Here is a 14,265-nt window from a genome sequence, read left to right on the forward strand (position 1 = left end):
CTGAGATGCAACATCTCTTTGTGCTGATAAAAGATTCATTATAAAATGACACAAGTCACGATTTAAGGGATCCACAAGGAAAGTGTGTCATTCGTTTTTTTCCAACGCTGAGATGGACTGATCTCTCCAGGACGTGTTTTTGATCCCACTTCACTCCCACTTTTTGAAGAAGTTTCTGTAGCTGCTCCACTGTAGGGGCAGGAGAAGAGGTGCAGGGTCACCTCTCCATTCTGCTGTTGACCACACAGTGCTGCTCACCTCACTGATGTGACCTGGTACTGTTTGACACACAACTGAAGATATGTGCTGGGTAGCAGCAAACACCAAACCATGCCACAGAACCTGAAGGCCTGGCAACGATGTGACTTTGCCAAGATTAGCAGTGTGGCGCAATTGTACAGCTCTTCACAACAACATCCTGAACCATTTTTCTTTTTCTATCGAACAGCAGCAGCCGAACCTCTCCTTCAGAGCAGTGCTCTCGGAGATAGCACTCGTATCCGACCCCTTAATATTTGCCCCATTCACTTTGCAATAATAGCACTAACAAATACACAGTGCAGCAGTATCCCTGCTTTAAAACGTGAGCTCTTCTTCTACAGTCAACACAAATGTACACACTCTTTTTACTGTTAGGTGTAAGTATTCTGTTCCTTTTTTTTTAAAAGGCAGCACCAACTTTGGCCCCAGTGAGCTAAAAAGGTAAAAGGATGCACTTTGTCCAGTAACCTGCAAACAATCCTGAGATCAGTTTATAGAAAGGTCCCAGAATCTCTCTGCTCAGAGCCTAAGACACAATGTTGGAGCTTATAGTTTGTAGCAGTACAGAAATACGCAGGTTATAGAGAGGAAGGGAATTGTGCACAAATCAACACAAACTGTTTTATTGTGTATATTAAGCCTTGGATGTGTTTTGATTGCTCTACCATGGTCTCTAAATGATTTTAAATGAGCGAGACATAGGCTCAAATGGAGGCTGATTGGTTGTCAAACTGAAATAGATTCAAGTTAAATTATGATAATTCAAAATGAGCATATTCCTCATTTTATAATGCATAAGCACATTTCGGCGAGGGCTCTCACAATCATGTCAAAGTTGGAATCTAAGCACACGAATGAGGCCGCTGATTCAGCCAATCAGAGTTATGTTGAGTTTGTGTCCTGTGTGTTGGACGGTCAGAGGTTATCATCAGTACAATGACTCTTTATGTACATCGCTGAAATGTCTTCACCATTAAAACAAAATAGGCTGTCATGTGAATTCATCATTAGCACAGGTTCATGTTGTCATCATACCATATAGCGCCCACAGAAAGCCTGGAGATGTACAGTGGTGAGGTGACGTGTGTGTTGAATTAGGTGCGCTAGTCAAGTTCTGATTGTTTACAGTGAAGTGCATTGTTTTCAAGTGACCTTGGCCCTGATGGGATTATTGTTAGTGGTCTGGAGCAGGTGAAAGAGTAAAAGAACCAGTGAGGAAGTAGACAGTCTTGTTGCCCTGACGATGACTGTCTGATGGATAAACAACAGTTTACTGTGTTAACTTTGAACCCAAGAAAAGAAGAAAAGATTCTAATCATGTCTGCCTCACATGTCAGTTTTTTACTCCAGAGTTTTACCCCTTTTGATTTCTAAACCACTGTTCACAAATGTTAAAACTGTATTTCAACTATTTTTCAATCTGGTCCCTAATCTTCTGGAATCAGCTCAGTAAATCACCTCGGCCAGCAGCTGCTACATGGAGGCATTGGTAATACAATGTAATCTGATCGAGCAACTGCAGCAGTTCACAAAATGTCCACTAGAAGTGCTAATTTTCACCAAATTAGAGGCTCAACCAGTCATTCTGGGTCTTTGCTATGAGTCTGGCAACATTAAAGTGTCACTCAATGAGAGAATAAAGGACCTTTAGTAGACATTTCATGGACTGTCACAGTTGCCCCATTAGATTATACTATCACCGCTGCTGCCATGTTGCAGCTGCCAGAGGAGATGATCTACTGGTGTGCTTCCAAAGGGTTTTGTGTGTAGCACTCATTTACACACTCACATTTATAACCATAGAACCCAGGGAATTCCTTTTTAAGCTGCAGCCTGTGGGTTTGGGGTGCTTTCTTGTCGGCATCAATCACGTTTAGGTTTTCACTGTTCATAAGTGTTATTGAATGCAGACAAAGTGTTTCACCGATTGGTTTAACAAAATGTTCAACACTATAATTTCATGATGACAACCCACACAAAGATTAACATAATATAACCTTGTATAAGTTCCAGGAATTCAATCCTCCAGTGGTGAGAGTTAGTTTAGAGCAAGTCAGTTATAATCGCATCATATCCACCACCTCAGACAACCAATGAGAGGATTTGTGTGTTCAGGAGCACAGCAGCAGCAGCATGTTGCCATTACTCAATGCTACTAGCCTGTATATCTATCATAGTTAAAAAAAAAAGACAAATCTTACAATACAAAAGCAAATGAGATGAATGGAAAGAATGTGTATTAATAAAATAACTGAAAATCAGACACAAAACGTGTGAGGTCTTTTCCTGTCTGTGTCTGTAGTGAATGGGACGCAATTTGCTCTCATCGCTAAAATGCTGTCGGAAAAGGAATCTAAGTAAAACCGCAGACGAGGGATTTCGTTTCAAAGTCAAGCACTTTAATTAATTGTCGTTGCACACCCCCACACAATCCATCACTAGATAAAAAGACACTTGAATCACAGTATACAGGCTCAACCTCGGTGATTGTTCACAGTTGCATTTGCAACTTAAGAGTGTTCACATATATCGGTTTCCGAGGACTGAAAGTGTAGCATGTTGATAAAAACAGCCCCATTCACACAATGCATTTTTCATAATCTGATTTTAGTAATGTCTCCTTACATGGTTTATTTTGCTTAAGAAAGAGAATTGAATAGCCACTGGAAAGAGACAAAAAGTTAGAAGGGTTTAATATAATGTGTTTTCTCATAAACTTTACTAGCCTGTCATGACATCAGGGCAATCTAAAGACCCCAGGTCTATGAAACAAAAGGCTCCATTTCCTGAGATGAACAAATCAATTAAAATGTCAATTATTTTGTTGAATTGTATCTTATATCTGCTATAAGAAATCACATTCAGAAGTCCTCTCCTCCTATTTAGTAAAAATAAACTGATGCAAAGTTTGGGTGACAGTATCAGCTGTAAACCCGTGATTGACCATATCATCTTTTATGAGTGTGTAACAAACATGAAACTGAGACTAAAGCTACAGCAGTTTCTTGTTCAACCATAAACAGTCGTCTGTGCAAACATTAAAAACTGGATCAATGTTTTGACTAATGATATTTTAAGTGCACTGCGGTTTAGGCCACAGGAAAATCGGATCAATAATTAAATAAATAAAATTAAGAGCTGAACGTTTTAAGACCACAAAGTTTGTAAAACAAAGCTACACATGGTTTGCACACAACCAATGTTACACAAGACCTATAAATACATCTGTAAACTTAAAACTGTGCTAATGTATGCACATAAATGTAAATACATACTGTACATGCAAACATATTCACAATCACAATACATGTAAGAAAACACTAAATACAAACACAGTAGGAACATTTCCCTAAAAAAATGGCATCAGGCCATTCAGAGTTAATAAAGTATTTCTAAACTCACACTTGCACTCACAGGAAGTACTAGGGCTGGGCAATAAAAAAATATCAATAGTTATAGCAATAATATATATATTTTCTTAGATTAATTATTATTGATATATACTGATATCAATATTGACTGATATCGATAACATTTGGCCATATCGCCCAGCCCTAGAAAGTACTATCAGAAATATTAAAATAATATTCCACCTTCTTGAAATGTCAGTAGATCATGGTTAGATCAGTTTGTAAACAATCCTACAGTAAATTGCATCAGTGATGCGATTGTCAGAAAGCCACTCTGTGAAGAGTTACTGATTTCTAATGTCTCTCTCCTCAGGCAGTGATTTTCGCGGACAGGAACGGAGAGAAGAAAAAATCAAAGGCAAACTTCAGCGCTCTCATGGTCGTGCGTCTCCAGTCTCTCTCTATCTTCACCTGCCTGCCTCCAGTCGACAGGGAGGAAACACAGTCCAGACAGTGGATGGCCTTCAGCTCGAATGCCGGGGCTCTGCCTCCGAGTCGGCCCTCCAGCTTGGTGCTGAACTCCACCATGTTACCGGGGTTGAGTTTGAACAAAACCTGTCGGAACTCATTGCTGGCAACCAGGATTATATCCCTGGCCGGGTCGCCTACGTCCATGCTCCCGTCCCGGATCTGTCCCACAGTCACCTCAAATTGGTAGCTGTCGAAGCGCTTCACGTGACAGGTGTTTTTGGCCAGAGCCTTGATCTGACACAGCTCTTCTTCTTCTTGCATTTGCAGCAGGGTGGGTAGGGAGAGAGGGGCCGGTCCAGAAGCGGCAGCGGATGTTAGGTTTGGGGCCGTATCGTTCTTTGAATCACATTTGGGATACGTCTCTCCGTACAGGCAGAGCAGCCAGTCCCCCATGAACACAGGCAACATGTTAATGACAGACTGTGGCCCATTCTCTGTGTCTGCCACGCGGACGTGCTTGAATCGTCCAGCCCAAGTGATCCTGTGTCCATATAGGTGGCTACAGAAGATCTGCGTCTGGGCCATGCCTTTGGTTTCCCAGGCAGGGGGTCCGCACACAAGGCTGTACTGGTTCCAAGTCAGCTTGGAGTTATACACCTTCTGTCCCTCTGCGTGGTACACGTAGAAGGAGAAGAACAGGATCACCATGGAGATACAGAGTAAGATGAGTTTGACTGGGCCGCGGTGGGTCACCGAACGGAACACGTCCAAAATGGACAAGCTGAATCGTGTCCAGAGTCGCAGGGTGACGGGGATCGCACACACGACCAGGGTCACGATCATCTTCGTCAGTTCCAGCTCCAGGAACCACTTGAAGAGCTGGATGAGAATCATGATGGCGAGGCCGAACGCCAGAATAGGCAGCGCAAACAGGAAGAGGAAGTAGGCCACGCAGGTGCGGATCAGACCCACAGCGGAGGAGCTCTGGAGGAGAACCACGGAGAACTCACACCACATGAAGCACACGAGGTAAGGAACCAAGAAGCAGTACGTCCCACGGAAACCACGCATCTTTGCCATGCTGCAGGCAGAAACAGACAAGAAGAAGAGGAAATTGATTTGATGTCACTTATATGCTGGGGTGGATTTGATTCCACTCACCTGAAGAACAGGTAGAACAGGTAAATGTAGAGCAGGCAGGGGAGACTGAGCTTCAGCACCACCGATTCCCCTAGTGGTAGAGTGGCGAAGGTGTGTCCCAGACACCGCAGCAACATCATGTTCTCTGGCAGGAACTGGGTCAGGCAACACAGACTTGATGCTACCTGGATTGAAAACAATGTGTTGTTGACTTTTCTATACCAAATTTTGAGGCAGTCAGATAAAAAGTAAATTTAAAACATCACACTTTTGCCAAATAAAGTACAGATCAGACACATCTTGATGATATTGGAAAGCATTTTAGAAAGCTACTGGCTTTTGGAGAGATTTCTAACCCGATTAATTATCTGTCCCAAGGAGGTTATGTTTTCAACCCTTTCCAAATATATAGGTGTGTTTGTTGTCGTTAGAAAGATTTCAACCCCTTATTGCCTGAACTAATTTCCAATTATATAAAAAAATATTATTTGTGTTTTTGGCTGTCATACAGATGCTAAATTAAGTTGAGATTGTTAAATTCAATATAGCATATACAATAGATATAAGATTTTGGTATGAGGCAAATTAGCGACATTAGGCATAATGGGGCATAGTCGTAATTTAACAAATTTTCCAGTCTCTGGTATGTAGATTATTATATTGATTCTGCTTTTGCTTGAAATTGAATAACAACATATGTTTCTGTACAATCATTGCTGTTCCATCATCACAGTATTTCAAATACAGCTTCATATCTCAAAATAACTTTGCTGCACAGTACCAAGGGGCTAGTATGTATTTTCCAATCCGACCACTAGATGGCGGCAGAGTACTTCCAATACCTTCATGGTATGTGTAGTATTTGCATCAGGCATTAGTGGGATAAAAAGACCATAATGGGGTTTGAGGCGAATTTGCGACATTCGTCTACAAGGGGATATTGTGGTGCAGATCCGAATTCAAACTTCATGCTATATGTAAAACTATAGTTGTGATGGAACATGTTAAATATACAGCACATGCATAACTGTAAATGGTGATTGTTGTGTGGCCCCCTGACCTCTATGACCATCGCTCGGCGTGCGTACATGGCCGCAGTGGGGCTGAGGCTCTTGAAGCTGACTGCGGTGAAGAAGATGGCCACGGTGGAGAGCTCAGAACAGGGGATCCAGCCTTTGTCGGCTACAGGGAAAGAAAAAATGACAAAGAAGACGGATATGATAAAGTAGAGATACGGCTCCAGGTTGTTCCAGCCGAAGTTGGTCTCTGCCTGCTCCACATCCAGCCCCGGTTCAAAACGCGTCAGTAAAGATGTCAGCGCTCTGAAGTTCTCCCAAGTCTGGAAAACAAGAGGAATAACTAAAGAACTGGAAATCACAGTATAACATAAACATGTGTCAATGATTCCTAAGATCGGCTTTAGTGCAATATTCCAATTCTGCAAATATTTTTGAAACTTAACGTTTTATCGTTTTTTATTTTCTTTTTTTGTTGTATACTCGTATATTTTCAGGCTCATATCAGGTGATTTTTAAAACCGCCAGGGTCCATAAAGACCATATGAGTTTACTTCTATTAAAGATTCGAACATAAACTTCCAACATGCTCATCTGCTTACGTAATGTCAAAAGTTCCCCTTTTGAGAAAACCGAATTTTGGCAATTGCACTGACCTTGCTGCTCTGGAAAACACGCAGCGTGCAGATGATCATAGAGATGAAGGAGAGGTAGAAGACGAGCAGAGGGATGACGAAAGCAAACAGGTCGACTGTCAGGTTGCTGATGATGAAGAAGAAAATGAGGGCGTTGACGTGGTGCGTGGGGATGACGGTGCTCAGCCACTGGACGCCAGCCCGCGACGCCCAGTCCACCAGGGCCTCCTTCATATCCATGATGGTGTTCAGCGGGTACTGCAATATCTGAGGTGAGGAGAGACAAGTAAGAAGAGAGGCCTGAAACATGACCATGCAAACACCAGGAGAGTGAAGTAAGAGAATCAGGAGCTGAATCGCTTTACAGCAATTGATACTGAAGGATAATTTAAGGGATGTGTTGAAACTGAAGGAATGTGAAGGATAGATACCATCAACCGTGACTTCATGTCCATGGCTCTTTTTATGGCGTCAGTCGGCTTAGTGTCCAACATCATCCCACTTCCACCAAAACTCCAAGAACCGTGTGACTTCCTGCGTGGAACCAACTCAGTCTTGTGCTGAACAACCCACACACACACACACACACACACACACACACACAGTAGTGTGAATATCTTGCATTAAACATAGAGTAGACATTTACCATTTTGATCTCTGGCAGGAACGTTGTGAATTCACCTCTTTTCGTTTGTGTGTTTGTTTGTTTGTAAACAAGATTACGCAAACAGCGGGATCCACTCTGGGTCAGTGAAGAACCCGTTAAATTTTGAGATTCTGGATTTTTTTTTCCTGATGTGTGAATTGCATATTTGTTACCTCTTCAGGTGCAGGGATTTTATTCTTGGCTGTGGCCTGGGTGTCGTTTTGCGGTGCAGTGGGGGCGATACCTTGTGCGTACTTTTTTGTCATCTCAACAAATTCATCCAGATCCACCAACTGTTCAGCTGAGAGACACAATGCAAGGGATTATACGAGTGTACTACTACACAGTCTCTCTCTCTCTCTCTCTCTCTCTCTCTCTCTCTCTCTCTCTCTCTCTCTCTCTCTCTCTCTCTCTCTCTCTCTCTCTCTCTCTCTTTCTGTGTGAGTGTGTGAGTGTGTGTGTGGATACTTACACTCATTGCTGACCATGCTTTCCAACACTTTCTGGGTCTGGCCTGAGGTTGGCCCGGGAATCCTGCCTGCGGTGCCACCTACTGGTGAGGAAGGACCATAGCACCAGTTAGCAACAAACACTGCACTGCATGCCTGCATGTAATGTGATATTCTTAACTATGACAGCTGCAAAACACTGAAATCACACAGGGGAATACATGATATATTTAGCAGCAATGATAAACGTCATGCTGCAGCATTCTGGTGGGTCTGTGAAACACCAGGCAGGATTCCTGTCACACTGCAGATGTGCTGTTTGTTTTCGTCCTACCTTGCACTGCATTGACCTGGCCGACATTTCCCAGCATCTCAGACACAGCCAACTTCTTCTTCCTGTCTGGGTTGAGCTTAAAGTACATCATCATGGCGGCTTTGCGTACAGCCAGTTCAAACCTACTCTCTGTTGACAACTTTCGCACTTCAGCCTCGTTCTCTGGAGTGATTCCTAGCAGAGGGAAACCCGTTCAGGAATGACAGAGACAGATACTCAAAACATGGATGTGCACATGAACATTCTGTAAACCTTTTCTCTGGATCCAGCAGCGCTGCAGTAATGTTGCTGCACCTTTTCTTCCCTGTTTAGCTGCTGTAATCAGCCATTTAACAGCCAGGAGATTATTCAGCTCAGTGTCCTTCTCTCCAGCAAGAATCAAGAAGTGCTGACCGAGCTGAAACATAGGTGAGAGGTAGAAGAGAGGAGAATTAATGTACAGCTTTTGGGATAAAAGACTAACTAACTAGCTTTTAACTCCAAACTATAAAATTAGGGCAATATGATGAAGTTCTCTGGAACAGCCTGCCCGGGGAAACACGGCAGGCAGAGTCAGCAGCTTCCATTAAATCAAAAATTAAAATGTACTTTAATCGTACCACATTCCCTATTTTACCTAATTCTATTTCTCATTATTGTATTGGGTTGTCAGGCTTAAATGTCTGTAACACGTTTATTGAACAGTAATAACTATTGCATGTTGTAATTGTATGGCTCGTTACAGAAAAGGATATGTTACAGTATATGTTAGGCCTGTCCATGTTCCACTGAGAAAACAGAACCCATACTTCCCACTCCCTGTTGCCATCAGGGCCTCTTCACCTTTTCCCAGGGGCGGCAGCAGAGGCCTCGACTATCAAGTGACTGTTTTCTAAGCTTAACTGTCATCTCATAACGTCTCACAGTTATAAACAAATTCAACTGTTCGTATGAAGATATGCATTTGAAGCAGCTCTGCATTTGCAGATGGACAATGTCTGTATCCATTTTGCATTCAAGAAACTCAAGGTCTGAAATCTGTTTTATTATCATGGATTATCAAAGCTTTTAAATACGAATGATAGTTATGTAACTGAAAAACAAATATGATCAGGCAGTAACTCTGTGTATGACTCGACTACTATGATGTTACCTGTCCTCAATGTATATCTTCCTGTATCTGACCCCTTTACTGATGTGGTGACGGGTTCTGACGTGTCCACTTACACACACATGGTTATTTAGATGCTTGGTATGTCCAAATACAGCATGTTAAAGCCATATTACTACCCACGTAAGAATTTGCCCTTTCAGAGCAGCTGGGTCTAAAATTCAAAGCCGGGTCTCTTCTTCCATTTCTGAATATAATTATTATCATATATACTGTTGATATTTCATAACAGTACAGATATAGTGCATACTGTAATTCTCTGTAATAAGTGATACCAATGATTTATACGTGTCTGTTAGTATATTGTGTATCATATTCAAAGTCTGGTATCTGCTTCCAAGGGACCAAAAATAGACACTTGCTCTGAACCAGCCTTACTCAACCAGCGGGTCCGAAAACAATGCCAAGTTTCAGCCTGTCTGCGTGTCCGCTCACTCACCCGGGTCTGAGCTCGGGCATCACCTGCTTTGGCCTTCTCCTCCATCTGCTCCACGGACAAATCCTCCTCAGGTTCATCCCCTGGGGAAGATAGGAGGTGTCTTAAATGTTCCAACATCTCAATCCAATCAAACTAAAACATATCCTGCAACATGAGCATTACAAGATGTCCGAGGGTGTACATCTGCACTGTGTGAGATTGTGTGCATTTAAACCTGTCTGCATCTGTTTTTGCAGATATCTTGGGACCAGAGGTGTCAAAAGTATTCACATTCATTACTCAAGTAGAAGTATAGATACTAGGGTTTAAAAATACTTTTGTAGAAGTTGAAGTATCAACTCAAACTTTTTACTTAAGTAAAAGTGTAAAAGTACTGGTTTCAAAACTACTTAAAGTATAAAAGTAAAAGTAATGTAAGGGAAACATTTTCTCCATTAAGGACAAACTCTTAAGCCAGGGGCCTATAGTGCACTACCCCACCTCCTCCAAAAAAAACAGTTTTCTAAAGGCCATTATGACTATAATGTTATATTAAAATGTTGTTTTGAAAAATGTGGGATGCACTAGGCTACCTGTTTCAGCTGCATATATGCCCATTGAAAATTATCACATTGTATAACAATGCAAATACATTAAAGTGCCATATGTGTGCATTAACGTGCGTTTCATGGCGCAGAAGACATGATAACTAGTTGCCAATAAGTATTGTAATAATGCAAAAAGTCAAACTTCAATGGAATGTTATCAATAACCTTTATTGGAAGAGACCTTGAGTCCTTAATGACGTGATTCTCAGCCAATTTAGCCACACGAGATTGAGCAATAACAGGGCTGCACGCGCGCCACACTGACTGGATCAGCGTGTGTCTACCCTTCGCCGAGAGGCGCGGGTAACCCGCTGAACCCCACTCGTGATAGGGATTGGGGATTGCAATTATTTCCCATGAACGAGGAATTCCCAGTAAGCGCGGGTCATATTTATTATCATTTATTTATTTTTTTGATGCGGGCCAATTAAAAATCGATGGCGGGCCGCAGTTGGCCCGCGGGCCGTAGTTTGGACACCCCTGATCGAGAGGAAGTAAAGGTCGTAACAAGGTTTCCGTAGTTGAACCTGCGGAAGGATCATTACCGGTACAACCTGATTCGACTCTGGCCAGCGTGTCTCCCGAGGCCGGGGTGTCAGTGTGTGTGGGTTGGCCCGCGAGTGCCCCCCCCCCCTCCTCCCCCCTCGCTTTTTCTGTCTCCTCCACTTTGTCTGAGCCCTATCCACGACCATGCGGTGCCTCCTTCTCTTCTGAACCCCGACTCCGTGCTCCTTTGCCGGCCTGCTCCGACGGAACCGACAGCGAGTCGCGTCAGCGGGGGCGGGGGGGAGGCGGGTGGCGCACGCCGCGCGCAGCTCTGGCTTTGCTCTCCTCCTTTTTCGGAACCCTCCGGTGCGGTTGTGTGCCAAAATTAAATCAGAGTAACGAGGCTATTTTAAAAATGTAAGGAGTAGAAAGTACAGATATTTGCGTGAAAATGTAAGGAGTAGAAGTAAAAAGTCGTCTGAAAAATAAATACTCCAGTAAAGTATAGATACCCAAATTTTCTACTTAAGTAAGGTAACAAAGTATTTGTTCCTCGTTACTTGACACCTCTGCTTGGGACACAGCTCCATCAACACCCTGCCAAGCTCCTCTGTCACACTGATACAAGTCGATAGCATAGAGTCTAAAAGAAACGGGTTCAGTATCTTCAGTTTCAAATGCCAAAGTCTATATTCCATGGCTCAGCTAAATCTCCTGTTGGTGTAACAAGTGTGGTTTCACTACCAGTATATATTTAATAAACTATAACAGATGCTAGTTTAAATTTTGTGATTATCACATTCTCCATAAAATCTTTATAATGTTAATAATCATGTGCTGTTGACAAAAGTTTAGCATGTAGAGGCCGAGTCTACAGCCATGATAGAAGCTTTGAGCTAAATGCTAACATCACCATGTGGAAATAAAGATAAAGAAGCTAACAAACTGCTCACTACATATAATTCACACTGGTCATCCACTCAGTTTTATATATTAGTTAAGTTCACAAAAACTAAATCTTTAAACATTGACCTGGTGACGGCCATTATGACAAGTTGATTCTTGAGGACTGAGAGGATCCCATGTGTTGAAACGGTTCAACCTGAAGTGCATGGGCCTTCATTCGCAAATCAGATATCATGGCAATCAATCCAGGCCAAACAAGAAATGTGAACCTCAATGTGGCACTAAAGGAAAGGTCAGAGGATCCCCAAAGTTCTTAGGATTCATCATCTGGGCACCCTGAATGTCTGTGACAGACTAATAGGCGATGCAGCCAATAGCTGCTAAGACATTCCACTCAAAGCCAAAATTAAGCGAGAGGACATGTCAGGGCTTTGCTCAGATTGGGGACCGTGACTCTCACTTGTCGAGATGTTTCATTGTGACATTGCTAGACTGGTACATCACACCCACATACTATGAATAGAGCCATGTGGCGCGGTAATGTTGAGAAGGCAAAAACTGTGGCTGCAGAGCTGTGTGTGCGTGTTCAACTCGTCACACGGTAAACACAGTGAGGCAGAGAGGTGACGTACACAGAGGATCTGCTTTCCTTCACTTTGATTAGACACAGTCCAAACAAATAATTCGTTTTGTGATGAATTCCAAGGTTTGGAATCAATAGGTGGTCTTTAAAGTCAGTATAAACCAAACAAGACATTTTCTAGCATATATTGGACAGCATGGATCTTTTTTCAGATAAATTAGACAGCATCTAACTTTGGCACCTTTTAGGCAAAAATGCAGCCCAAGCCACACTGCAACATTGTGAGCAAAAATGCTCCTCAGCTTTACAACCCAAGATTATACGCATACTGTACCTCCACCACGGACTAACAGTGACCAACAGTCCCCTTCAATTCAATTAAGCTAAAGTGCTTCCCTGATCTTTCTGCTAATGTGTCAACTATTTTCTTCAAAATCTTGGAGAAGTGTTTACCAAAGTGTAGCGTTACCCTGGTGCCCATGGAAAGATATATCAATAAAATATAGCAAACTAGACATATCACCTAAAAAAACAACAATAGGTCTTTGATCTGCACATTTAGTACAGTGTCATTAAAACTCACAATGTGTGATTTAATCCCAAACTCCAAATTAGGACATTCTTACCATCTTCATCGTCAACGGCATCCTCTTCCTCTGCTTTCCTGAGTCTTTCCTGTATTATGACCTGCTTGGCCATGGAGGCAAAGGTGCGTTTCGCTGGAGGGGTGGAAGACGCTGCAGGCGCTGCGGTGGAAGCAGTGCTGGAGGACGATGGAGGGGAATCTGTCACAGTCGTACAGGTCACACCGGCTGAAGCAGCGGAGGGAGAGGCGAGTTTGGAGACGGGGGACATTTTTGAGATTTGAGGGCTCGGGTGGTTAAGAAAAGTAACGAGGGGTGTTTTGTGTGGAGCAGGAGAGGATGGGTTGGTGGAGACAATTTTAGAAGCGGGTGTCGAGGACACAGCAGAAGAGGAAGGCTTTGACCCTTCAGCCGGAGAAGGGGAGTCCGTTGATTTCGACACGACTTGAGGTGTTCGTGGCGCAGAATATGAGGGTTCTGTCTTTGTTTCTGTGGAGGCTGGAGATTGGTCTGTGGCAGAGAGGTTGTTGGAGACAGGTGAGGGAGGCATCTGTACGGTGGAGGGACGAGAGGGTCCATCCTCGACAGAGCATGACCCCTGAGCTTTGACAGAAGTGGGCGTTGATGGGGAATCCTTCTCCATCTTTCCTGTGAGAGAATAAGCAAAGGTAATTAAATACATGACGACAACCGCGCGAAACTCCCACCAAACAGCACAGACATCCAGGTAAATATCCTGCACTGCAATCCCAACGCTCTCCCTCCTGGATGGCCTCTCAAGCTTCTGCATAAACTTCAACTGCAGAGAACACATCACCCCTGTGATAACTACACTGGTTTCTTATCAAACACTGCATTGATGAAAAAATTATCCATCTTACTTTTAAGGCTGTCATAACCTATAGCACCTATACCACCAAGTCGTACTCTTCCAGCTCCTTCTGCCCGCTTATCCTGTATGTGGTCTAGAACTTTCGGCTGTGACTTGCACCCATAAATCAAACACATTTATTGTTATTGTTATAGATTTATACTTCTTATTCTTGCTGTTGTTGCTGTTGTTAGTCTATACATTGCAGAAATGCACAGATAAGCAGTGGAGTCTGTGAACTGAGAACTTTTCAGAGGAACATTTCCACTGGATAATTTACGACTAATATAAAGCCCAACACCTTCCATTTTAAACAAACAAACAAACAAACAAACAAACAAACAAACAAACAAACAA

The 14,265-nt window shown here is 42.9% G+C and overlaps 1 protein-coding gene across 1 annotated transcript; it reads right to left on the reverse strand.

Moving 5' to 3' along the window:
- Positions 1-3,980: 3,980 nt before the first annotated feature.
- On the reverse strand, positions 3,981-13,680 carry wfs1a (Wolfram syndrome 1a (wolframin)). Its single transcript, XM_061091838.1, has 11 exons — positions 13,080-13,680; positions 9,892-9,971; positions 8,555-8,699; positions 8,303-8,476; positions 7,992-8,069; positions 7,693-7,820; positions 7,305-7,433; positions 6,895-7,140; positions 6,283-6,561; positions 5,244-5,407; positions 3,981-5,163 (listed from the first exon to the last, which is right to left on the reverse strand). Exons 1-11 carry the CDS (start codon positions 13,678-13,680, stop codon positions 3,981-3,983), a joined length of 3,207 nt encoding a protein of 1,068 aa, XP_060947821.1.
- Between the last annotated feature and the right edge of the window lie 585 nt (positions 13,681-14,265).

The sequence above is a fragment of the Limanda limanda genome, chromosome 2, assembly GCF_963576545.1.
Source record: "Limanda limanda chromosome 2, fLimLim1.1, whole genome shotgun sequence".
NCBI lineage: Eukaryota > Metazoa > Chordata > Actinopteri > Pleuronectiformes > Pleuronectidae > Limanda > Limanda limanda.

Excerpts from the sequence above, each read along its gene's own strand:
- wfs1a (XM_061091838.1), bottom strand. The coding sequence starts at position 13,680 with ATGGAGAAGGATTCCCCATCAACGCCCACTTCTGTCAAAGCTCAGGGG. Across the intron at positions 9,972-13,079 it reads TGCCGTTGACGATGAAGATG|GGGATGAACCTGAGGAGGAT; the intron begins GTAAGAATGTCC and ends TATCTTCCCCAG. Across the intron at positions 8,700-9,891 it reads ATGCCCGAGCTCAGACCCGG|CTCGGTCAGCACTTCTTGAT; the intron begins GTGAGTGAGCGG and ends CCTATGTTTCAG.